This window comes from Bos grunniens, chromosome 9 (genome assembly GCF_055505025.1).
Source record: "Bos grunniens cultivar Pamir isolate PY7600 chromosome 9, Bosgru_T2T1.0, whole genome shotgun sequence".
Taxonomy (NCBI): domain Eukaryota; kingdom Metazoa; phylum Chordata; class Mammalia; order Artiodactyla; family Bovidae; genus Bos; species Bos grunniens.
In genome coordinates this window covers 44,372,294-44,398,731 of record NC_141173.1, presented here as the reverse complement: position 1 = coordinate 44,398,731, position 26,438 = coordinate 44,372,294, and the positions used below count along the sequence as shown (strand labels likewise).

The following is a 26,438-nucleotide window of genomic DNA, read 5'->3' as shown; positions in this document are numbered from 1 at the left end:
TTTAGTTCCTCTTCACTTTCGGCTATTAGAGTGACATCATCTGCATATCTGAGGTTGTTGATATTTGTCCCAGCAGTCTTCCAGCTTGTGAGTCATCCAGTCCAGCATTTTGCATAATATACTCTGCATATAAGTTAAATAAGCAGAGTGACAATATACTACCTTGTATTCCTTTCCCAATTTTGAACCAGTCAATTGTTCCATGTCCAGTTCTAACTGTTGTATCTTGTCCTGCATACAGGTTTCTCAGGAGACAGGTAAGGTGGCCTGGTATTCCCATGTCTTTAAGAATTTTCTACATTTTGTGATCCGCACAGTCAAAGGCTTTAGCATAGTCAATGAAGCAGAAGTAGATGTTTTTCTGGAATTCTCTTGCTTTCTCTATAATCCAACAGATGTTGGCAATTTGATCTCTTGTTCCCCTGCTTTTTCTAAACCCAACTTGTACACCTGGAATTTCTTGGTTCACATAGTGCTGAAGCCTAGCTTGAAGGATTTTGAGCACAACCTTGCTAGCATGTGAAATGAGCACTATCGTGTGATAGTTTGAACATTCTTTGACATTGCTCTTCTTTGGGATTGGAATGAAAACTGACCTTTTCCAGTCCTGTGGCCACTGCTGACATACTGAGTACAGCACTTTAATGGCATTGTCTTACAGGATTTGAAATAGCTCAGTTGGAATTCCATCACCTCCATTAACTTTGTTCATAGTAATGCTTCCAAAGGCCCACTTGACTTCATACTCCAGGATGTCAGGCTCTAGGTAAATGACCACACCATAGTGGTTATCCAGGTCACTAAGATGTTTTTTTGTTTAGTTCTTCTATGTATTCTTGCCACCTGTTCTTAATCTCTTCTGCTTCTGTTAGGTCTTTACCATTTCTGTCCTTTATCATGCCTATCCTTGCATGAAATGTTCCCTGGATATCTTCAATTTTCTTGAAGAGATTTCTAGTCTTTCCACTATATTGTTTTCCTCTGTTTCTTTGCATTGTTCACTTAAGAAAGCCAGAAGGCTTTCTTATCTCTCCTTGCTATTCTCTGGAACTCTGTATTCACTTGAGTATATCTTTCCCTTTCTCCCTTGCCTTTTGCATCTCGTACGACTTCAGCTATTTGTAAAGCCTCCTCAGACAACCACTTTACCTTCTTGCATTTCTTTTTCTTTGGGATGATTTTGATCACCACCTCCTGTACAATGTTATGAACCTTCTGTCCATAGTTTTTCAGGCACTCTGTCCACCAGATCTCAATATAGCTCATTGTAATTCCCAGGATTGATGCTTTTGAACTGTGGTGTTGGAGAAGACTCTTGAGAGTCCCTTGAACTGCAAGGAGATCCAACCAGTCCATTCTGAAGGAGATCAGCCCTAGAATTTCTTTGGAAGGAATGTTGCTAAAGCTGAAACTCCAGTATTTTGGCCACCTCATGCGAAGAGTTGACCCATTGGAAAAGAGTCTGATGCTGGGAGGGATTGAGGGCAGGAGGAGAAGGGGACAACAGAGGATGAGATGGCTGGATGGCATCACTGACTCGATGGACGTGAGTCTCAGTGAACTCCGGGGGTTGGTGATGGACAGGGAGGCCTGGCATGCTGCGATTCATGGGGTCTCAAAGAGTCAGACACGACTGAGCAACTGAACTGAATTCCCAGGAGGGCCAGAATTCACCTCATAGCTCTCAGGCATTGAGTCCACCCCACACTGACCCTATCAGAATCGTACCCTTCCCCTACAACCTCCCTCTCTGTGGTGGCAGAGTCTTGCTTAAAACTGCGCCAGGCTCACTTTTTCCCACAGGGTGCACATCTGTTCCATGGAAAACTCTCACATTCTTTGGCTGTCTCCATTAGTCAAAGTACCAATGCCTCCTGCTTACTCTCCAATAATCTCAGCCCAATAATCTCAGTACCTTGCCTCTAGATTTCTCAAGTGTGAGTCAGACATTTATCTTCTGTGACCCCACCCTCACCTGTGAAGCTGTCCTGGCTGCCTGCCCTCCTCTCACCAGGCTTGAAGGGAGGGGAGGAAGCGCCTGTGTTCTTTCTTCCATGGGGATGTGTTTGGGCGGAGAAACATTCCACCCTGCAGCAGGCTTCTCCAAAAACAATCTCTTTCATAGCTTCTTTGACTCAAAATTTCTTATATTGGCTCTGAGACATCACCTCTGGAAATGCCGGTATAGGTAGTCAAGCATCCCACTTTGGAATGTGCAGGTACCTGGCACTATGGGTTTCATCTCAGAATTGATGTTTATCTGAAACTGAGCAGAAAACACTCCATTTCAGCATCCTGTTATGTATGTATTAATATATATAGGATGGGTATTTTACAACCCCTGCTCGTTGTGCTGTGTTGATATAGAGAAATTATATAAAACAATAATAGCAGATGTGTACATAGCACAGCATTTATTGTATGCCAGGTACTATTCTAAGCCAGGCATTGTTTAGGTTTTTTTAAAATCAATATTCATGTATTTATTAAGAGGTACAAAATATATGCGGTTAATGTTATTATTTTCATTTGCAAACAGAAGGTTATCTGCCATCGGACTGCTCACCTCAAGGCTTCTGCAGGTATGGAATTCTCTACCCACTGGACAGGAGTATGGAGTAGGAACCCCAGTTGATAGCTTGTTTATTACAAAAGAAAAGGAAATAATCAGCACAGTCAAGTTTCTTAGTCTTAAGGATTGTTGGATTTTGTCCTTGAAAGAGTCAGGATCTTCTGGACTCCTGGGTCCTCGAATGTTCTTCCAGTCATCAAAAGTGGAGTCTTTTATTTTCTCATTCTCTGATTCTAATGACCATTCATTCATTTTTAGTTTTTTTCTTTTTCCAGTTCAAAGTCAGTTTGTTGTGAAAGGATATATCTCAGGAACATCCAGATGGAAGAGACGCAGAGGGCGAGGGAGCGAGGCAGACCTGGCATGAATTTCAGCCAGCTCTGCTTGCAGTGTGACTTGGAGAAGTTATTCTTACCTCTAGTTTCTTCTAGAAAATGAGGATAATGAATCTGGCTTTTTGCATTCACACATCCAGTGGGGTTGTGTCCTCCCCATTTCTTCTCTACTCTCCTTCCACCATGCTAGCTGAAGACAGAGTCTCTTCACATTAGGTGCTCCAGTTGGTTTAAGATCCTCCCAGCTGCAGTCCATGGGGTCGCTAAGAGTTGGGCACGACTGAGCGACTTCACTTTCACTTTTCACTTTCATGCACTGGAGAAGGAAATGGCAACCCACTCCAGTGTTCTTGCCTGGAGAATTCCAGGGATGGGGGAGCCTGGTGAGCTGCCGTCTATGGGGTAACACAGAGTCGGACACGACTGAAGCGACTTAGCAGCAGTAGCAGCAGCAGCATGAAGATATTAAGCCCTGCTCTAGCTTAGCAAGCAATGGGAGATAGCATTTCTGCACTATTTAACATGTGGTCCTTTCTTTAAAGGGCTTCTCTGATGGCTCAGGGGTAAAAATCTGCCAGCAATGAAGGAGACTAGGATTGGATCCCTAGGTAGGGAGGATTCCCTGAAGAAGGAAATGGCAACCCACTCCAGTATTCTTGCCTGAAAAATCCCCTGGACAGAGGAGCCTGGTGGGCTACAGTTCATGGGATTGCGAAGGGTCAGACACGACTGAACACCCACATGATCATCTTTCTTTAAGGAAGTAGGGAAGGTCCTACAAAGATATTTCTCTATTTCTGGTCAAATGCAGGCCTTGATTTAAGTTTCTCAGTTGTCTGTCCTTCTTTAAAGGCCACATTTTCATGAGCAGCAGAGCTTTATGTGAGGATTCTAGCAGGATGTGAAAAGTTCTTCCAGCAGCCTGTCTGTTCAGCAAGACTGTACACAAGGGTCCATGTGGTCCTGGGGACCTTTGGAAGAGGGGTTGTCTGGTTCTAATTTACCCATATCCTTGCCAAAATGATTGTCATTGTTTTGATTGTATCTATCCTAGTGGGTGTGAAATAGTATCTTATTATGGATTTGATTTATGTTTGTCTAATGACTAATGATGTTGAGAATCTTTTCATGTGCTTACTGTCCATTTCTATATCTTCTCTAGAGAAATGTCTATTCAAGTCCTTTGCCCATTTAAAAATTGGATTATTTGTATTTTTTGCTGGGTACTAAACCCCCATATGTGGTTTATAAGATAAGTGATTTGCAAACATTTCCTTTCATTCTGTCAGCTATCTTTTCCCTTTCTTGCTAGTATTCTTAGAAGAACAAAAGTTATTATTTTTGTTTAAGTCCAATTATCTCTATATATTTTTGGTACTTTACATGTTATTAGAAACCACTGCCAAATTTAAAGTCATGAAGATTTACACCTATGTTTTTGACGAAGAGTTTTATTAGTTTTCGCTCTTACATTTAGGTCTTTGATCAATTTTGAGCCATTTTTTTATATCCAGGGTAAGATGGAGTCATCATCCCTTTTTTTTGCTAGAAATATAATTTATTTTCTCAGTGGGTGGATATCAGGAAAGACAATTGCAGAACTGATTGCCAGGACTTAAAGGAAAGTATAAAACTTGAAAAGCCTGGGCTGCAGTGCTTCCAATTAGGGCCAGGCAAAAATAGTGTGGGCCACAGGAGGGCCTGGCTGACCGTGTGACCAAGCTAGGATTGCTCACTGCAACCTGGCATTTATCAGGAGGATCATGGCATGAAAAGAAACTTGGCTGCTACAATGGAAGTGAAAGTTCAGCTTAGACGAGTTCTGTCACTTGGACAGAGTAAAGTTGTGAAGAGAATAATGACAAGTCACCAGCTAGTGACTCTTTATCAGCCAGTGGAATTAGAGCTTGACTCGTACGTCTGCAGTACTCCATGCTGGTCTTTACAGTGATGAGGCCTCCAGCTCTTCCTTTTCTTAATCTGCTCTACACCTCCTTCGGAAACAGCAGGAGGCAGAAGCCAGGCTTACTCTTGCCCCACAGATTCCTTTTCTTTCTTGGCTGGGGATGCCATATTGGGCCCTCCGGTTTCCTCCCCAGCATCCTGCACCCTGATCTGGGTGTGACTTTGGCCTCTTGGCTTCCTGATTATTGTTGTTCAGTCACTCAATCCTGTCTCTTAGTGAACCATGGACTGCAGCACACCAGGCTTCCCTGTCCTTCACCATCTCCTGAAGTTTGCTGAAATTCATGTCCACTGAGTCGGTGATGGCATCCAACCATCTATTCTCTGTCATCCCCTTCTCCTCTTGCCTTTGGTCTTTCCCAGCATCAGGGTCTTTTCCAGTGAGTCAGCTTTTCGTATCAGGTGGCCGAAGTATTGGAGCTTCAGCTTTAGCATCAGTCCTTCTAATGAACATTCAAGACTGATGTCCTTTAGGATTGACTGGTTTGATCTCCTTGCTGTCTAAAGGACTCTCAAGAGCCTTCTCCAAAAACACAGTTCAAAGGCATCAGTTCTTCAGCACTCAGCTTTTTTTATTGTCCAACTCTCACATCCATACATGACTACTGGAAAAACCATAGCTTTTAACTATATAGACCTTTGTCAGCAAAATGATATCTCTGCTTTTTAATATGCTGTCTAGGTTTGTCATAGCTTTTCTTCCAAGGAGCAAGCATCTTTTATTTTCATGGCTGCAGTCACCATCCACAGTGATTTTGGAGCCCAAGAAAATAAAGTCTCTCACTATTTCCATTGTTTCCCCATCTATTTGCTACAAAGTGATGGGACCAGATACCATGATCTTAGTTTTTTGAAGGTTGAGTTTTAAGCCAGCTTTTTCACTCTCCTCTTTCACTTTCATCAAGGGGTTCTTTAGTTCCTCTTTGCTTTCTGCCATAAGGGTGGTGTCATCTGCCTATCTGAGGTTTTTGATATTTCTCCTGGCAATCTTGATTCAAGCTTGTGAGTCATCCAGCCTGGCATTTTACATGATGTACTCTGCATATAAGTTAAAAAAGCAGGGTGACAATATACAGCCTTGATGTACTCCTTTCCCTATTTGGAACCAGTCTGTTGTTCCATGTCTGGTTCTAACTGCTGCTTATTGGCCTGCATACAGGTTTCACAGGAGGCAGGTAAAGTGGTCTGGTATTCCCATCTCTTTAAGAATTTTTCACAGTTTGTTGTTATCTACCCTTATGGCAGAAAATGAAGAGGAACTAAAAAGCCTCTTGATGAAAATGAAAGAGGAGATTGAAAAAGTTGACTTAAAGCTCAACATTCAGAAAACGAAGATCATGGCATCTGGTCCCATCACTTCATGGGAAATAGATGGTGAAACAGTGGAAACAGTGTCAGACTTTATTTTTGGGGGCTCCAAAATCACTGCAGATGGTGATTGTGGCCATGAAATTAAAAGATGCTTACTCCTTGGAAGGAAAGTTATGACAAACCTAGATAGCATATTGAAAAGCAGAGACATTACTTTGCTAACAAAGGTCTGTCTAGTCAAGGCTATGGTTTTTCCAGTGGTCATGTACGGATGTGAAAGTTGGACTGTGAAGAAAGCTGAGTGCCGAAGAATTGATGCTTTTGAACTGTGGCGTTGGAGAAGACTCTTGAGAATCCCTTGAACTGCAAGGAGATCCAACTAGTCCATTCTAAAGAAGATCAGTCTTGGGTGTTCTTTGGAAGGAATGATGCTAAAGCTGAAACTCCAATACTTTGGCCACTTCATGCAAAGAGTTGACTCATTGGAAAAAACTCTGATGCTGGGAGGGATTGAGGGCAGGAGGAGAAGGGGATGACAGAGGATGAGATGGCTGGATGGCATCACTGACTCGATGGATGTGAGTTTGAGTGAACTCTGGGAGTTAGAGATGGACAGGGAGGCCTGGCGTGCTGCAGTTCATGGGGTTGCAAAGAGTCAGACACGACTGAGTGACTGAACTGAACTGAACACAGTCAAAGGCTTTAGTGTAGTCAATGAAGCAGAGGTAGATGTTTTTCTGGAATTCTCTAGCTTCTTCTGTGAACCAATGGATATTGGCAATTTGATCTCTGATTCCTCTGCCTTTTCTAAATCCAGCTTATACATCTGGAATTTCTCAGTTCACATACTGCTGAAGCCTAGCTTGAAGGATTTTGAGCATTACTTTGCTAGCATGTGAAATAAGTACAATTGTGTGGTTGTTTGAACATTCTTTGGCATTGTCCTTTTTTGGGATTGGAATGAAAACCAACCTTTTCCAGTTCTGTGGCCACTGCTGAGTTTTCCAAATTTGCTGACATATTGAGTGCAGCACTTTGACAGCAACATCTTTTAGTGTAGTTCTTCTGTGTGTTCTTGCCACCTCTTCTTCATCTCTTCTGCTTCTGTTAGGTCCATAGCATTTCTGTACTTTACTGTGCCCATCTTTGCATGCAACGTTCCCTTGGTATCTCTAATTTTCTTGAAGAGATCTCTAGTCTTCCCCATTATATTGTTTTCCTCTATTTCTTTGCATTGTTCACTTAAAAAGGCTTTCTTGTCTCTCCTTGCTATTCTCTGAGACTCTACATTCAGGTGGATATATCTTTCCTTTTCTTCTTTGCAGTTCGCTCCTCTTCCTTTCAGGCTTCCCTGATAGTTCACCCCTGGTTAGGAAGATCCCCTGGAGAAGGGATAGGCTACCCACTCCAGTGTTCTTGGGCTTCCCTTGTGATTCAGCTGGTAAAGAATCCACCTGCAATGTGGGAGACCTGGATTCGATCCCTGGGTTGGAAAGATCCCCTGGAGAAGGGAAAAGCTACCCGCTCCAGTATTCTGGCCTGGAGAATTCCATGGACTGTATGGTCCATGAGGTCGCAAAGTCTGACATGACTAAACCACTTTCACTTTTCTCTTCTTTTCTCAGCTATTTGGACGGCCTCCTCCAACACCCATTTTGACTTTTTTGCATTTCTTCTTCTTGGGGATGGTTTTGATCACTGCCTCATGTACAGTGTTGCAAACCTCTGTCCATAGTTCTTCAGGCACACTGTCTACCACGTCTAATCCCTTGAATATATTTGTCACTTCCACTGTATTGGGCTTTCCTGGTGACTCAGTCAGTAAAGAATATGCCTGTAATGCTGGATCCCTGGGTTGGGATGACCCCCTGGAGGAGGGCATGGCAACCCACTCCAGTGTTCTGCCTAGAGAATCCCTATGGACAGAGAAGCCTGGTGGACTGTAGTCCATGGGGTCACAAAGAGTCAGACACAACTGAATGACTAAGCACAGTTGTGTAACTGTAAGGGATTTGATTTAGGTCCTACCTGAATGGCCTAGTGGTTTTCCTTATGTTCTTCAATTTAAGTCTGAATTTTTCAATAAGGAGTTCATGATCTGAGCCACAGTCAGCTGCCAGTCTTGGTTTTGCTGCTTGTGTAGAGCTTCTCAATCTTCTGCTACCAATAATATAATCAATCTGATTTTGGTATTGACCAGCTAGTGATGTCCATGTGTAGAGTTGTCTCTTGTGTTGTTGGAAGAGGGTGTTTGCTATGACCAGCTCATTTTCTTGGCAAAATTCTGTTATCCCCTGCCCTGTTTCATTAGCTACTCTAAGGCCAAACTTACCTGTTACTCTAGGTATCTCTTGACTTCCTACTTTTGCATTCCAGTCCTCTATGATGAAAGGGACATCTTTTTTTGGTGTTAGTTCTAGAAAGTCTTATAGGTCTTCATAGAACCATGCAACTTCTTTGGCATTAGTGGTTGGGGCATAGACTTGGATTACTGTGATACTGAATGGTTTGCCTTGGAAATTAATTGAGATCATTCTGTTGTTTTTGAGATTGCACCCAAGTATTGCATTTCAGGCTTTTGTCAACTATGAGGGCTACTCCATTTCTTTTAAGGGATTCTTGCCCACAATATAGATATAATGGTCACCTGAATTAGATTTGCCATTCCTATCCATTTTAGTTTACTGATTCCTAAAATGTCAACGTTCACTCTTGCCATCTCCTGTTTGACCACTTCCAATTTACCTTGGTCCCATCACTTCATGGCAAATAGATGGGGAAACAATGGAAACAGTGAGAGACTTTGTTTTCTTGGGCTCCAAAATCACTGCAGATGGTGACTGCAGCCATGAAATTAAATGTTTGCTTCTTGGAATAAAAGTTATGACAAACCTAGACAGCATATTAAAAAGCAGAGATATTAGTTTGCCAACAAAGATCCATATAGTCAAGACTGTGGTTTTTCCAGTAGTCATGTATGAATGTGAGAGTTAGACCATTAAAAAAGCTGAGCACTGAAGAATTGATGCTTTTGAACTGTGGTGTTGGAGAAGACTCTTGAGAGTCCCTTTGGCTGCAAGGAGATCAAACCAGTCAATCCTAAAGGAAATCAGTCCTAAATAGTCATTGAAAGGACTGAAGCTGAAGCTCCAGTACTTTGACCACCTGATTCGAAGAGCTGACTCATTTGAAAAGACCCTGATGCTGGGAAAGATTGAAGGCAGGAGGAGAAGGGGATGACAGAGGATAAGCTGGTTGGATGGTATCACCAACTTGATGGACATGAGTTTGAGCAAACTCCAGGAGTTGGTGGACACAGAACCCTGGCCTGCTGCTGTCCATAGGGTCACAAAGACTCGGACATGACTGAGCAACTGAACTGAATTTACCTTGATTCATGGACCTAACATTCCAACTTCCTATGCAATATGGTTCTTTACAGCATCAGACTTTACTTTCACCACCATTTACAGCCACAACCTGGCGTTTTTTCCGCTTTGGCTCAGCTTCTTCATTCCTTTTTGAGCTATTTCTCCACTCTTCTCCAGTAGCATTTTGGATACCTACTGACCTGGGGGGTTCATCTTTCAGTGTCATATCTTTTTGCCCTTTCATATAGTTCATGGGGTTCTCAAAGCAAGAATGCTGAAGTGTTTTGCTATTCTCTTTTCCAGTGGACCACACTCATTCAGAACTCTCCACCATGACCCATCCATCTTGGGTGAACCTACCTGGCATGGCTCATATTTTATTGAGTTAGGTAAGGTTGTGGTCCTTGTGATCAGATTGGTTAGTTTTCTGTGACTGTGTTTTTCATTCTCTCTACCCTCTGATGGATGAGCATAAGAGGCTTGTGCAAGCTTCCTGATGGGAGGGACTGGGTGTGGGGAAAACTTGGTCTTCCAAGTTTTCAGTTCAGTTCAGCTCAGTTCAATTTCTCAGTCATGTCTGACTCTTTGTGACTCAGTGGACTGCACGCTAGGCTTCCCTGTCCATCACCAACTCCCAGAGCTTACTCAAACTCATGTCCATCAAGTCGGTGATGCCATCCAACCATCTCATCCTCTGTCATCCCCTTCTCCTCCTGCCTTCAATCTTTCCCAGCATCAGTGTCTTTTCTAATCAGTCAGTTCTTTGCATCAGGTGGCCAAAGTATTGGAGTTTCAGCTTTAGCATCAGTCCTTCCAATGAATATTCAGAACTGATTTCCTTTAGGATTGATTGGTTGGATCTCCTTGCACTGGTATTCTCCAGTACCACAGTTCAAAAGCATCAATTCTTCGGTGCTCAGCTTTCTTTATAGTCCAACTCTCACCTTGGCCATGTTCAGTAAATCTTTAATCCAATTTTCTGCTCATGGGTGGGGCTGTGTTCCCTCCCTGTAGTTTGGCCTGAGGCCAAACTATGATAGGGGCAATGGTGGTAATGGCAACCTCCTTCAAAAGGACTTATGCCAGCACGCTGGCCTGCCAGGACTGTTGTAGTCAGTGCCCCTGACCCCGAGGCAGGCCAGTGTCAATCCATGCCTCCACCAGAAACTCCCTATCACACACAGGCAAGTCTGGCTCAGTCTCTTACGGGGTCATTGCTCCTTTCTTCTGGGTCCTGGTACCTACAAGATTTTGTTTGTGTCCTTGAAGAGTCTCTGTTTCCCCAGTCCTGTGGAAGTTCTGTAATCAAATCCTGCTGACCTTGAAAGTCAGGTTCCCTGGGGATACTCGGTCCCTTGCCTGACCCCAGGTTGGGAAGTTTGTTGTGAGGCCTAGAACTTTCACAGCAGTGTGAGAACGTCTTTGGTATCATTGTTCTCCAGTTTGTGAGCTGCCCTCCTGATGGCTCTACAGTGGAGCTAATGGCAACCTTCTTCAAGAGGACTTATGCCACACAGCGCCTCCCAGGACTGCGGGAGCCAGAGCTCCTATCCTTGCAGTAGGCCACTGCTGACTCATGCCTCCACAGGAGACCCTCAAACACTCAAAGGCAGATCTGGCTCCATCTCTTGTGGAAGGGTCACTGCTCCTTTTCCTGGTCCTGGTGCACACAGGGTTTTGTTGGTGCCCTATAAGCGTCTCTGGCGGGTATGAGGTTTGATTTTAAATGCAGTTGCACCCCTCTCACTGTCTTGTTGTGGCTTCTCCTTTGCCCTTGTTGTGGGTATCTTTTTCTGATGGGTTCCAACATTCTCCTATTGATGGTTGTTCAGCAGCTAGTTGCAATTTTGGTGTTCTCGAAGGAAAAGATAAGTGCATGTCCTTCTACTCCACCACCAGGAAGTGGCTTCTTGATGGGCTCAGTCCAGGGGGAGACCAGGAGATCAGAGGGAGGGAGGGATCATTTACACTGCAGGCTCTTCTCAATGCCCTACTGAGCACAGTCCTCCACTCTGCCTATTCTGCGATTTGCTCTACGTGCCCTTCAGACCAGTTAGCAGCTCCAGAGCATGACCCCTGGGGCCTCTCCATGCCCTGTGCACACCCTTATCCAGTTGTTAGACTCTCTTCGAATCCTCCCACTCTTCCTGTATTTGCTTACACCTGGCTGATACACCTTCTCTCCCAGTCAGCCATGTACGCACTGACAGGCCTGAGTCAAGCCTTTCACTCTCTGTAAGTACATTTCTTCATTAAGCAGACATCTTTCAAATACCTATTTTGTGTGTGTGTAGCGAGCATGCATGCTCAGTCATGTCCAACTCTTTGTGACTCCATGGACTGAAGTTCGCCAGGCTCTTCTATCCATGGGATTTTTTTCAGGCAAGAATACCAAAGTGGGTTGCCATTTCCTTCCCCAGGGGATCTTCCCAACCCAGGGATCAAACCCATGTCTCCTGCACCGGCAGGCAGATTCTTTACCACTGAGCCACCTTGGAAGCCTCATGTGTATGAGGTGCCTCTTATGAGCCACTTTTTTAAACACTGAGGATTTGGAGTGAATGAAATGGAGAAAGTCTCTGCTTTCGAGGAAGCTGTGTTCTGACAGAAAGTGTTAGCCACTCAGTTGTGTCCAACTCCTTGAGGTGGACTCTAGCCCACCAGGCTCCTCTGTCCATGGCATTCTTTAGGCAAGAATACTGAAGTGGGTAGCCATTCTCCTTCTCCAGGGGATCTTCCTGACCCAGGGGTCGAACCTGGGCCTCCCATGTTGCAGGCAGATTCTTTACCATCTGAGCCACCAGAGAAGCTCACAATCAAATAGATATATTGCATGGTTAGCTAGATAGGTGCACAGGCAAAGGGAACAAAAACAGTGGCAGGGATGCTATTTTAGACAGCATGAGCCCTCACAGGAGGCCTCCCTGAGGGGACTTGAATTAAGTGAAGAATGCCCGGGAGGCTTTCTGGGTGGAGAGCATTCCAGAAGAAAGAGTAGCAGGCATGGAGGCTCTTGACACAGTTGAGGGGTGATAAGGAGAGCAGGGGCCCTGCAGGGGAGCAAATGAGGCCAAGACTAGGCAGACAGGAAAGACAGAGGCCAGGTCATGCAGGGCCTTGGCGGCCATGGTCAGAGCTTTGAATTTCAGAACATCATGGAACACACTGGAGGACTTTAAGCAGGGGAGTGATGTGATCTGACTTGTGGTTTTAAAAGGATCATTATTCAGCATGACCACAGGAAAAAGGCTCCTAGATAGCAGGGTCAAATGAAAAAATAACACAATTTAGTAACAAGTTTGTCCTTTATTCAAAGGAAAACAGCTGGAGGAGTGCAGTGCCTCACAGGCAGTAGAGCTCTCTTCCTGAGGGATTTTGAGCAAGAGGGAGATTTATGCAGTGTTAGAACAAAGATCACTATGAACACAGGTAGTGGAGGTGATGGAATTCCAGTTCAGCTATTTCAAATCTTGAAAGATGATGCTGTGAAAGTGCTGCACTCAATATGCCAGCAAGTTTCGAAAACTCAGCAGTGGCCACAGGACTGGAAAAGGTCAGTTTTCATTCCAATCCCAAAGAAAGGCAATGCCAAAGAATGCTCAAACTACCGCACAATTGCACTCATCTCACACGCTAGTAAAGTAATGCTCAAAATTCTGCAAGCCAGGCTTCAGCAGTACGTGAACCGTGAACTTCCAGATGTTCAAGCTGGTTTTAGAAAAGGAAGAGGAACCAGAGACCAAATTGCCAACATCTGCTGGATCATCAAAAAAGCAAGAGAGTGCCAGAAAAACATCTACTTCTGCTTTATTGACTATGCCAAAGCCTTTGACTGTGGATCACAATAAACTGTGGAAAATTCTGAAAGAGATGGGAATACCAGACTACCTGACCTGCCTCTTGAGAAACCTATATGCAGGTCAGGAAGCAACAGTTAGAACTGGACATGGAACAGCAGACTGGTTCCAAATAAGAAAAGGAGTATGTCAAGGCTGTATATTGTCACCCTGCTCATTTAACTTCTATGCAGAGTACATCATGAGAAACGCTGGGCTGGAAGAAGCACAAGCTGGAATCAAGATTGCTGGGAGAAATATCAATAACCTCAGATATGCAGATGACACCACCCTCATGGCAGAAAGTGAATAGGAACTAAAAAGCCTCTTGATGAAAGTGAAAGTGGAGAGTGGAAAAGTTGGCTTTAAGCTCAACATTCAGAAAACAAAGATCATGGCATCTGGTCCCATCACTTCATGGGAAATAGATGGGGAAACAGTGTCAGTCTTTATTTTTGGGGGCTCCAAAATCACTGCAGATGGTGACTGCAGCCATGAAATTAAAAGACGCTTACTCCTTGGAAGGAAAGTTATGACCAACCTAGATAGCATATTCAAAAGCAGAGACATTACTTTGCTAACAAAGGTCCGTCTAGTCAAGGCTATGGTTTTTCCAGTGGTCATGTACGGATGTGAAAGTTGGACTGTGAAGAAAGCTGAGTGCCGAAGAATTGATGCTTTTGAACTGTGGTGTTGGAGAAGACTCTTGAGAGTCCCTTGGACTGCAAGGAGACCCAACCAGTCCATTCTGAAGGAGATCAGCCCTGGGATTTCTTTGGAAGGAATGATGCTAAAGCTGAAACTCCAGTACTTTGGCCACCTCATGCAAAGAGTTGACTCATTGGAAAAGACTCTGATGCTGGGAGGGATTGTGGGCAAGAGGAGAAGGGGACGCCAGAGGATGAGATGGCTGGATGGCATCACTGACTTGATGGACATGAGTCTGAGTGAACTCTGGGAATTGGTGATGGACAGGGAGGCCTAGCATGCTGCGATTCATGGGGTTGCAAAGAGTCGGACATGACTGAGTGACTGAACTGAACTGAGAACCGGCAACATGGATACAGGGCGTGATTTCCCTAGAAGGCTAGCAGGTCCTAGTTTCTAGCGTAAGGTGGTCTAAAGCTGAGTTGGAGAATGGTGATTGGCATGTGTTAGGTTTCCTTGACAAGTGTTTCCTGTAAAAGCAGGCTGACTTAGGTTTAGGTTTGTGATGAGGGCTGGGTTACTGGGGCAGCCTCTATTTTATGGGCCCCAATATATGAATTACCTTTATCAGCAACTAGCCTTGCCTCTTCCTGTGTGGCCTCAGCCACATCTCCTGACATGTCCTAGGAAGCTGAGTATCTATCTATCCAATGAGGGTGACGTGGTTATCTATGGTGTGGGAACATACCAAGAGAGATATCCCCAGAAGATGGCTGGATGCTTGCAAGAGACAGCAGAAGTTACATTTGAAGTGGAGGAGGGATTTAAAGGAAATTGGTAAAAGGGAGACAAGCAAGAAGGTTGAGAGGTGAGACAAGCGGGGACTGGGAAGTAGAGTGGTTCATGATAGAGCAGTGTGGTGAAAGCTGGTTGGTGTAGAGAGCAGAGGGTAAGAACATGGGATCCGAAATTCAACAGCACTGGGTTTGAATCTGGACGCTGTTGACTAGTTTGATGCCCTTTGGCAAGTTACTCACCTTCTCTGAACTTGCTTGCTCGTTTGAAAATGGAAACAGTAATAAGTACCTCTCCAGAGTCAGTGAGATGTCGTACATGAAGCACTTAACAACATGTTTTAAGACGTAGTTAATCTTCATGGTTGCTATTTGTAAAAATACAATACAAATATCTGCTATCTGGTGTCCCCCAAGACTTCCAGTCATAGGAGGCCACCTGTTCTTCAGTACCCAAATAAAAAGAGGAAAGTCATCTTCCACATGCTTGACAAAGCCAGATGTCTCTCTGTACTCCTCTGTCTCAGCTCTGACACTTCTCAGAGCGACCACTCCCTCTCTCACCTCTCCTCCTGTGCTTCCTTGGTCATTGGTTAGCATTGGACCTCAGTCCCCTTTTTGGTTCCCTTGAAGCATCACTACTCACACAGTCACACATAGCAAACTCTTACTGAGGACGTGGCACAGTAAGGCCAACAATTGGCCTTTATATGACCAATTAAAATCATATATTGGTCACTACTGTTGATGAAATTTCCTTAGCCATTCTCCACACTGGGAATGTCTCACTGGCTATTTTTTCTTTTAAGTCTCAACCTTTTTTCTATTTCTAGAAGCCAGTCCTCAATCCCCCAAATTCCATTTTTTCCCCCATGAAAACTATGCTTCCTACTCTGATTGTTTCTATTTTTCAATATGTAAATATTTAAAAAATTTCTCTGCTAAACCCAGGGTCACTTTATTTGAAATGTCTATCTACTAAAATGCACAGATTTTGAAATTATTATCTTCTTTTTCTCATAAATCAATTATTGTAGAGACCCATTAAATATGAATCTCCTAAATGGAGGAGGGGCTTCCCTGGTGGCTCAGCAGTAAAGAATCTGCAGCCAATGCAGGAGACATGGGATGGATCCCTGGGTTGGGAAGACCCCCTGTAGAAGAAAATGGCAACCCAATCCCCAACATTCTTGCCTGGGAAATCCCATGAACAGAGGAGCCTGGTGGGCTATAGTCCATGGAGTCACAGAGTTGAACACGACTTAGTAACTGAACGATAAAAACAAAATGGAGAAGAACATATCGATAGATGAGTCTTGCTGCTGTGTGCCCCCTCCTCCTAGGAAATTTCCTTCTGTTAGTAAACAAGGTATTTGATATTGGAAAGCATAAGGGGGTGGCGGGGGTGGGGGCGGGGAAATGGCCTAGTGTTTATTTACCACACAGTGAGGAGCAGGGAAGATAACAGCATCCGAAAAGCCAGGAGAGAAAAAGGGATCTCCCTTATCTTCTTCTGAACCAAGAAAGTGGTCAACCTTCCCCTTAGAAGGAGAACTAAACATTTGCTACCTTTGTTAACTGCCAAATGTGCTATTCTCCATCCCTTCAATGGCTGCCTTTTGATCACCAATAAAGTCCTAAGAAATCCTGACGGAAACCCTGTGTCCCAGCCAGTGTTTCATTTTGCTAAGTCACTCAGTCAGGTCTGACTCTGTGCAACCCTATGGACTGTAGCCCACCAGGCTCCTCAGTCCATGGGATTTCCCAGACAAGAATACTGGAGAGGGTAGCCATTTCCTTCTCCAGGGGATCTTCCCAACCCAGGGATTGAACCCACGTCTCTTAAGTCTCCTGCGTTGGCAAATGGGCTCTTCACCACTAGCACCACCTGGGAAGCCCATTGGCTCCTCCCTAGATGGATGTCTCGCTTTTCCATCTCTGCTTTGCTCACACTCTTCCTTTGTCCTGGGATGCTGATCCGCCCCATTTCTACCTAACAGAACTGTTCAAACCACAGCTTGTGCCGTCACTTTTACAAAGCCTTCGGTGATTGCTCTCCTCCTTCACATTCCTAGTTTAAGAATTTCTGTGACTTATTAGATACATGATGCTTTATTTTTGTCCCCATAGAGGTGCATATGTTATGGTCCCCAGTAGGTTAAAATATCTCAAACACATGAATTACTCCTTACACCTTTAAAAAATCCATTGGAAAATGTGCCCCAGTGAAAAGTGGCCAATAAATATTGATTTGAATTAGTTTTCTATTGCTGCATAGTATCACAAGTTTATCAGCTAAAAACAACATACATTTGTATATCTCATTCTGTGGGTCAGGAGTCTGAACAAGGCTTAACTGGATTCTCCACTCAGAGCTTCACAACCTGCAGTGGTGGTGTCAGCTGGGACTGCAGTTTCATCTGAGGCTGGGAGTCCTCTGCCAAGCTCCTGTGGTTGTTGGCAGAGTCCACTTCCTTGCAGCTATGGAACTCATAGCAGCTTGCCTTTTAAAAGCCACCCAGGGAGAGTCTTTGAGGCTTCAAGTTTCTGACCTCTGGAAGCTCTTTTAAAGGGCTCACTTGATTGGGTCAAGTCTACCTAGATAATCTCCCTTTCGAGTAACTCAAAGTCAACTCATTAGGGAACTTAATTACATCGTCAAAATCCCTACACCTTTGCAGCATAATGTACCTAATCATGGGAGTGACATCCATTGTATTGACAGGACCTGCCCACACTCAAAGGGAGGGGATCACACAGGATACATAACAGCAGGGAGTAGGAATTTGGGGGACCATCTTAGAATTCTTCCTACCACAAATATTCCTTGAGCAACAGTCTTAATAGAGTATTTTTTGAGTTACAGAATCCCCAGTTACTTCAAAATAGTAGAAAAAATTTTCATTACTACTTTAAATATAAAAGTCTGTAGTATCTATGAGTGAAGACACTTCCCTGATCTCTCCCTTTTTTTGATAGATTGAAAAGGGAAGACAATATTTTGAATCATTTTAGTTTGCTTGTAGCTTGTTGTTTAGAGTTGATTTCAGTTCATTTTATCCAAATTGTACACAAGAACACAGAATTAAAGTGAAAGAATTGGATTTGTTAATTAATAGTGAGGAAACAGACTGTCTAAAAGAGCACAGGGCAAGGAACAGGTAAAGAATGATGGGAAAATTTTGTCTGCTACGGAGAGATAAATGCCTCCACCAGGACATGGAAAGTCAACCACAGGGGACTTTTCTTAGTCTAATGAGCTCACATTAAGGTGTTGTTTACCTCTCAGAACACTATCCAGCTTTTTATTCAAATATATCCACAGAGTTGGGGTTAACCCTGCTGGTTTCTTAATACAGCTGGGGGAATCCCTAGTTCACACTGGTGTGAGTGGAGACTCTTCCCCTGGAAGAGTCTGAGCTTTAAGGGAGCCATAGCATGACCCCCTTTAAATCAGATTTGTGCCTGGTCTAATGGTTCCTGAAGGAATAAGGACAGAAAGAAAACTGCAGTTCAGTTGGGCTTCCCTGGTGGCTCAGATGGTTAAGAATCTGCCTTAAATGCAAGAGACCTGGGTTAGGAAGATCCCCTGGAGAAAGGAATGACTACCCACTACAATATTCTTGCCTGGAGAATCCCATAGACAGAGGAACCTACAGTCCATGGGGTCGAAAAGAGTCAGACATGACTGAGCGACTAATACACACACAGTTCAGTTAGTGAGGGGAAGATCTCACCAGGAGGACTATGAAAGAGGAATTAGAACCTAAGACAATAGATTGAGCAGATTTTGAAAAACAGTGGAAGGCAATTTAAAAATGAATTTCTTTTGCAGAATTGTAAAGTTTATATATTGAATTTTTGCAATAAGAAGAGCTGTCAGGCCCTGTGAACACATGCTCTGTATTTATTCATGTGCATACTCTGTGACTAGTAACTGAAGCATGTTGATGTGAATTTTTTCCAGTGTGATACAGAAGGGCAGGGCCAGTGAATGTGGGAGGAAAGTCGGGCATTGGCAATTTTGCTTTCTTTTGCATCTGGTCCCTGCTCTGTGCTCTGCACAGACCCAACCATACTGTCAGGGCCAGGAATTTTTCACCATATTCCTGCCTCCCTGCTCCCGAATTCATATTCCCAAGGTAGAGAGAGAATGAGTGGGCGAGGAAAGGCCCTGAAGAAAAGGAGAGGCCCTGGGGAACTGGGGAACTTGATCCAGGGCAGGAAGGAGGCATGCCAGATTCTCAGGCCTTTCCCCATGCCCTGTAAGGAGTCCTGTTGCTGGCTCTGAGCATCTGGCCTTTTTTTTCAATTCACACTTTTAAAAAATGTGTAGTAATAAAACAGTACAGTGCCTGCAGAGTTGCTGGAAAGTAAATGAAACTGGCAACTCTTCCTCTCATCTCTGGGTGAAGTTAATTTAATGAAGTTTTCTCTTGCAAGAGGATTTCATTGATTTAAATACAAAACTACGTGCTTGCTATTTTTACTTCATTCATTATGATAATCACAAAGCATGACCTTTTTTCAAACACTTGATTGAAACAAAATGATGTCATGTCAGAGTGGTTATTACTTATGCTGATTAATGAACTTCTCATTACAAAGATGGCTTTGCCGGGGCCACATGTGGATGAAGCACTGGTGGAGAGACGGACTCCCCACCCAGAACTGTAAAATGCCAGACGGCAGCTGAGGACAGACACTGGTGCCTTCTGTCTCTTTTACAAGGAATATGAGCACATCTGGCCCTTCATAGAGCCAGAGATGCCAGTTACAAACTGTCACTTACATCTTTCCCACCAGATTGTGATCTGATAGGTGACTGGTTCAGGCTTCAGGTAAAGTGTAGAGGTAGAGCTTTGAGAATGGAAAGGGGTTCCAGTTCTGTTCTAGGTTCGAGGACATGGTTCGAAGACATTTCCACATGGACATATTTACTGTCCCCTGAATTCAGGATGACCCACACCAGACTCCTGAGCCTCTGATGAAGCTCCCAGGGTTCTCCAAGGCATCACAAGTTCTTTGGAGTCATCTCTCCCTCTCAGTGTCTGCTTTCCCTCAGCCCTTTCTTTTTTTCCCACTATTCCCATATTTGGTGGTCACTTCAGGCTCCTCAGTCCTTCATGTCTCAATTGCTGGGTCCAGGTCCCCATCCTGTTGGGCCCACTGAAGCCTGCCATGCTCATCTTCCTCCAGCATTGCTTCGAATCATGTCAAACATAACACATCAAACGTTGCATGCTCAGACACCAGCCAAGAGTTCTTATTTCTCACAACATCACACCTAGTCTTCTTGACTGGCTTCTCAAGGTCCTCCCCAAACTAAATCAATCTTATTTTTCCAGCCTCCTACTTGCTTACCCCAGTAACCTTCGCGTCTGGTCCCTCCGGTGAGCTGCCCGTGCCCATTGTCGCCTCATTGCCTTTCTTCTGCTATTCCCCGTACCTGGAACGCCATTCCGCGACCCTTGCCTCGTTGCATCTATCCTTCAAGGCAGTCCCAGGTCTTTCCTGCAGTCTTCTGGCGCGTCCTCACTGATCTCTTGCTCTTTGAACTCTTGAAGCATTACAAATGTCTCTTCTACACATATTAGTGCTTAATTATATGTCTGCCTATCCACTGGTGGTTGTTTTATAGACAAGTCTATAAACATCTAGAAGTCAAAATAAGCCTTATATTCTCTACCCCTCACCAAGTGAGTCCATGGTAGGTACTTTATAGAAGATAGTAATTGTTTCATGGTTTTTCTGTCCAGGTTGAATCAGTAGAAGGAGTCTTATTTTCAGATTAGGGTTGTCAAATTATATATGTGTATGTGTGTATATATGTATATATTTCCCCAAATGTTTTAATATAAATTACTTATATTAAATTACAGAATGAATTAATGTTAGATTATAAAGACTTTATCTGTTACCAACCATAGTACCATAATTAGGATACATGTATTTTAAGTATCAGTTCATATGGCTTCCCTTCTATAAAGTACTACCTTTTCTACACAGGCTACCCATTAATGGTAGCTGTGATCATATGCCCACTGCATCCTATATATACATTTAAACAATAACATTGCTTTGCTCTGTCTTTTCACACATCTGCCTTCTTTCCTTCTCATTGAGCCCAAACTGTGAGTTCCTTGATGGCAGAGACTGTCTTTTAATTCTTGAATCTATAGAAACTGACAAAGTTGGTAACTGATAAATTGTTGAATGAATAAATGAACTACAAGAGCCCTCAAGGAATCATGAGTGTGACATTCTATAAATACAGTTACAGTTGGCACATGATCATTGAGTCTTTCATAAATAACTTTTAATATTTTTAAATGGTTATTTAAGATCATTTTTTTAGGAGAGTTTAACTCTCAATCTATTCAAAATTTATCTTTTTACATAGCTGATTACAGAGGAAACTACAGCTGAGTTTGCCAAGCCTAGAGAAATTTATATTTTAAAAATAAGTGTAGCTATCTACTTCCTATAACTTTTCTTTAGAATGTTATTGTTCAGTTGCTCAGTCATATCTGACTCTTTGCAACCCACAGACTGCAACATGCCAGGCTTCCCTGTCCTTCACCATATCCCTGAGTTTGCTCAAACTCATGTCCATTGAGTCAGTGATGCCATCCAACCATCTCATCCTCTGTCATCCCCTTCTCCTCATGCCTTCAGTCTTTCCCAGCATCAGGGTCTTTTTCTAATAAGTTACCTCTCTATTTCTTTAAAATAACACTCTTAATCAAAAACAAACAAACAAAAAATCTGATTTTTAAAATGGGCAAAGGACTTGAAGAAGTGTTTCTTCAAAGAAGAAATACATTCTTTGTTTTTATCTTTTCATGTGAAAGGATCACTAGTCCTTAGAGAAATACTCATCAAAACCACAATGATGTATGGCAAAACCAATACAATATTGTAAAGTAATTAGCCTCTAAAAGTCTCCTGTAAATGTATTATCATACTTTCATACTTTTAAAAAGAATAAAGAAAAAAGCATAAAAAAAAAAATAAATAAAATGTACCACACATAAAAAAAAAAAGAAAAAAAACCACAATGAGATGCCACTGCACATTCATGAGGATGACCACTACAAAAACCCCAAGTGACAAGTGTTGGTGAAGATGTGGAGAAATTGGAACACTTGTGCCCTGTTGGTAGGAAAGCAGTATGATGGTTACTCAAAAAATTGAATTGCAATATGATCCACATCCAGATATATATCCAAAATAATTGAATGCAAGGATCTTGAAGAGAGATTTGCACACTCATGTTCTTTGCAGCATTATTTACAAAAGCCAAGCGGTGAAAGCAGTCCAAATGTCCATTAGCAGATGAATGGATAAAGAAAATGTGACCTATATATACAATGGAATATTATTCAGCCATAAAAATGTGGAAATGCTATCTTATGCTACAACATGGATGAAACTTGAGGATGTTATGCCAAATGAAATAAGCTAGTCACAAAAAGACAAATACTGTTTCACTTTATGAGGTACCTGAATAGTCCAACTCATAGAGACAAGGAGGAGAGCACAAAAATCCCTTGTGGTTTCCAGGGGCTACAGAGAGGGCAAAATAGGGTGGTTTTTTTTTTTTTTTTCCCCCCAGTAGGTATAAAGCTTCAGTTGTTCCAAGTTCTAGAGATCTGTGCATAACAAACGATGTGAATATAGTGAACACTTTACTAACCTGTACACTTGAAGATGGTTAAGAGGGTGAATTTTATTGTGTGTTTTTTAACCATTTAAAATAATATTTAAAATATACAAAAGAAGCATAGTACCTCACATGTACTTGCCATCATCAATAAGCTTGCACATTGAAATGAGCCAGTAGATGCTCAATAAATGTTTCTAATACTAATGCTCATGATGAAAAAATTAGGAGAGCACTTTTTTATGATTGATGTCAACTAATAATACTTAGGACTTGCCAGGTAGCTCAGTGGTAAAGAATTTGCCTACCAAGCAGGAGATACGGGTTCAATACCTGGGTCGGGAAGATTCCTCGGAGAAGGAAATGGCAACCCACCCCAGTATTCTTGCCTGGGAAATTCCATGGACAGAAAAGCCTGTAGGCTACAGTCCATGGGGTCGCAAAAGAGTCAGTCATAACTTAGCGACTAAGCAACAACAATAATACTTAAGTAATTAATTGGTCTAATAGTAGTGTGTCTAGTTCATTGAAGAATAAATTGCCAGCAACTTCTGGTAAGACTTTTACAAACTAGAATCCTTTGCTGCAAATGTTATGATAAGTCATAATTATTGAATTCTACTTATTGATGAAGATAGGTGTCAAAAGGTGTCAATTAATTGGTGTTTTAATGAGGTGGGCATAGTTTTTACCCTTTTCTGTTATTCTTCATGCTTACATTTTTGGTATATGTGGCTTATGGGATATAATTTATATCTTTTTTTTAAAGCATAAATAAAATACAAGCTGGGGTAAAAACAAGACATAACCAAAACTCAGCATGAAAGAAAGTTGACTTCATTCACCAGAGAAAGAAAATCAGAACTAAGAGATCCTTCTTGCTCTACTTCCTATCAGGTTTTCCAATTTAATGGGTGCAGGGCAACTTTCCCCAAGGGCAACTTTGCCTACTACTTTCTCTGTTGTCTTTTCAGCAATTTTGGTTCAGTGTCACACCCAAAAAAGGGCGCACCTCTTTAACCCTTTCAACTTTTGAATCAAACACACCCTTGTTACATGTGCTTTTCACATAAACAGTCAGTATCTGTCATTCAGCTCTGGCTTTGAGAGTGCACAGCCCTGCCAGGAAGGTGAGCTGTTGAGAGTTAAATAGAGTCATCTGGAAGGAGGAGGATAGACAAGGCTTTTCTGAGAAGTAGGAAGCTTAATCTTCATAATGCCCGGGCAGCTACACTGCACTTCTCATATTCTCTTGGTGTGTCTATAGAAAGGAAAAAAGAAGCCACATCATGGTAAGAAACTAAGTGAAGTTTTGTTATCTCTTCATTGACTGACGCTTTGTTGCTCTTTTTTTTTTTTTACTGAGACTTTGTTTTGAATGTATATAGTAGTATTATTCATGACATCAGTTAACTGCACAATGTGTTTATTGTCTAGAGCTGGTAAATTCTCTGAGGTTAAAAATCATGAGCAATTGTGAGTAGAAGGAATACCATAGAAGGCTGAGGAGGAGAGTAGGGGCTGAGTACTCTTGAAGAAACTTTGAACTAGAAATGAAAATACTAGTATATTATCTCCTGTGTCTCCCCTTTTCTAGGTTCTTTAAATTATTGCAGGTAATCATTGACAAGCTTCCCTTGCTAAATATGTTTGAGTTACCCTTTTTCCTCCTGAGGTGAAAAAAATCTGTTTCTCCGCCCCTTTTCCAAATATCAAAGGCAACTAGTTGGAAGCAATTAGTTGGAAAACATCATGTCTGGTGTTAAGGATTGATTTTTATTTTCATCATGGCAGAGGAAGGTAAATCTCTATTATACTTTCTTTTAAAATGTAGGTTATCTTTCAGATCCGTTCTTCACTGGGTGTTGGCTGTTGCTGCTCACACTGGCCTGTCCCCATAACATGTTACTATGTGTTACACATACTTTCCCCAAATAAGATTTTATTAGGACACGGAAATTTATAGGAGCAACTCGGCTTCTTACAACCCTACCATTCTAGACGTGCTATGGCTTAAAATAAGCCTTCCTTCTGGTAAGGAAAAAAAGCAATCTTATAAACTTTTAAGAAAAGAAAGTTTATATAAGGGTCTGTTAAACTTTGCTTCTCTACTTTGCTCAGAGAGGCAAATATAAATTTAATAAATGTAAATACAAAGCCCGGGAAAAGTGTTGGGTATTGTTGCCATCATTCTTTCTGTTAATTCCTATCACTTTCCCCCATTCTTTGACTTTTTAGACACAATGGCTTAATAAATACATGGACAAATAGTCCTTACCCTAAGATAAGAACATCTAATCATCCCCTAGAAATCTTAACAGAATTAATGCCTTGTATTTTATGAGAAATGCCTTTTTCAAGGTAAATTTGCCGAATTAAAAAAAAGTAAACATTTAGGTTTAAGGGCACTATGACTGTAAGCCTTCAGAAAGCATTTTAAGTTTAATAAAATTTCTGATATTTTGGTCGACCATCTTATTAAGGCCAAAATGCACTAAGCTGATTAACTATAGCCTATGTACGAACCTTGGTTAGTAAGCTTGGGGTGGGGTGGGTGTGGGAGGAGGTATGGTGGCCAGGCTGGGAATTTGGAAGGTTGCTTCTCCCATGAGTTTCTCTGTGATGTGAGATAAAGGTACGTGGAAGCCACTGTGGGTCCTGAGAGCCTGGTGGCTAGTGAGCCGACATTCTCATTTGAATTCCGATGTTGAAATGGGCAGGAACCTGCTGCTTGTGTCTCCAGGCGTAATCAGGACTAGGGCAGTGCTCAACCTGGGTGCGCAGGCTTGTCTGCCTCAAGTCTGTACAGCAGCAATGTTTGCAAAATGCGATCCAGACGTGCAAGCTGAGGCAGAGAGCAGCATCTGAGGCTCCTGCCGCCTGCCAGGAACGGAGTGGTGTGAGGTGATGAAATGCTTGAAGGAGCAGCAACTTTCTCACAGTCTTCCCACTCCAACACACACACGCACACACTCACTCACTCCCAATCCAACAGTCTACTGGAGGCAGTGAAAAGTAAGGCTAAATTCCTTGGGACAGTAAAAACGAAGTGAGAAAGTCAGAGACCCAGAGGGTGGGAAAGGTGTTTGAAGCTGGATGAAAACCCAGAATAGTATAGGCCATGGAGAGTTGAAGTGTGAATTACCTGCAACACTCCCCCCTGCCTACTCCGGTTTGTTAGTTCCCTTGGAACTGCCCCTACCAGTCATTTCCTGTCCTTATACTGCCCCTCCTCCCCACCTTCCTTAGAAGCACATGTTCCTTCTCTGTGTCTCAGGTGACTTCCCTCATGTCTGTTCATATGTAAGTGTGTGTGTGTGTGTGACAGTCCAACATAACCAAAAGGAACAGAGCGGAAAAGGGCAGGAGAGAAATAGCACAGACATCACAGTGCATCTTCTGGTCCTGCCAGCTGTGCGTGGTGGGCACACTACTGTTCACATTACAGTTTTCTCAAAATGAGGATGCTAGCTGCCACTTCACAGGGCTGTTAAGGGATACCTGGCACATGGTAAGTTCTTAAGAAATGTTAGTTGAAATAAATCATAGAGGAGGAAAAATAAAAGGCCAATAAGAATATAAAACATGTTCAGTGCCATTGAAAAGCAAAGAAATGCATATTTACCTAGTCCCTGTAAAATATAGCATGCAACAGAAGCGTATAAAATATAAATGTGAGGTATAATGAATCATTATAAAGCAAGCATCTCTAATAACTAGGTGTAGGTCGAGAAATAGCTTATTGCTGCCACCTTTTAAGTCTTCTGGGGGTCTCTTTCTGATCACATCCTCTCTCTTCCCTCACCACCGGGCCAGTAGTAGGGTAAAGGGAGTGGGGCTTTTGTCTCAGGAGCAAAGTTTAAGGGGATGTCAAAAAATTCAGTAATCAAGATAAATAATATTTCAATTCAATGTTATTATAATATTTTATAAATAATTG

The 26,438-nt window shown here is 42.6% G+C and overlaps 1 protein-coding gene across 2 annotated transcripts in view; it reads left to right on the top strand.

The window, feature by feature from the left end:
* The window catches only part of CRYBG1 (crystallin beta-gamma domain containing 1), a 235,500-nt gene that overhangs the window by 139,217 nt on the left and 69,845 nt on the right, over positions 1-26,438 (top strand). The window contains exon 1 of one of the 2 annotated variants that reach the window (XM_086317506.1): positions 23,603-23,790. The exons of the other annotated variant lie outside the window; for it this stretch is intronic. Within the exon in view, the coding sequence (XP_086173632.1) occupies positions 23,788-23,790 (3 nt within the window). The 5' untranslated portion in view covers positions 23,603-23,787. Of the gene's footprint in view, positions 1-23,602; positions 23,791-26,438 lie in introns of those variants that run through there. 2 annotated transcript variants of the gene reach the window in all.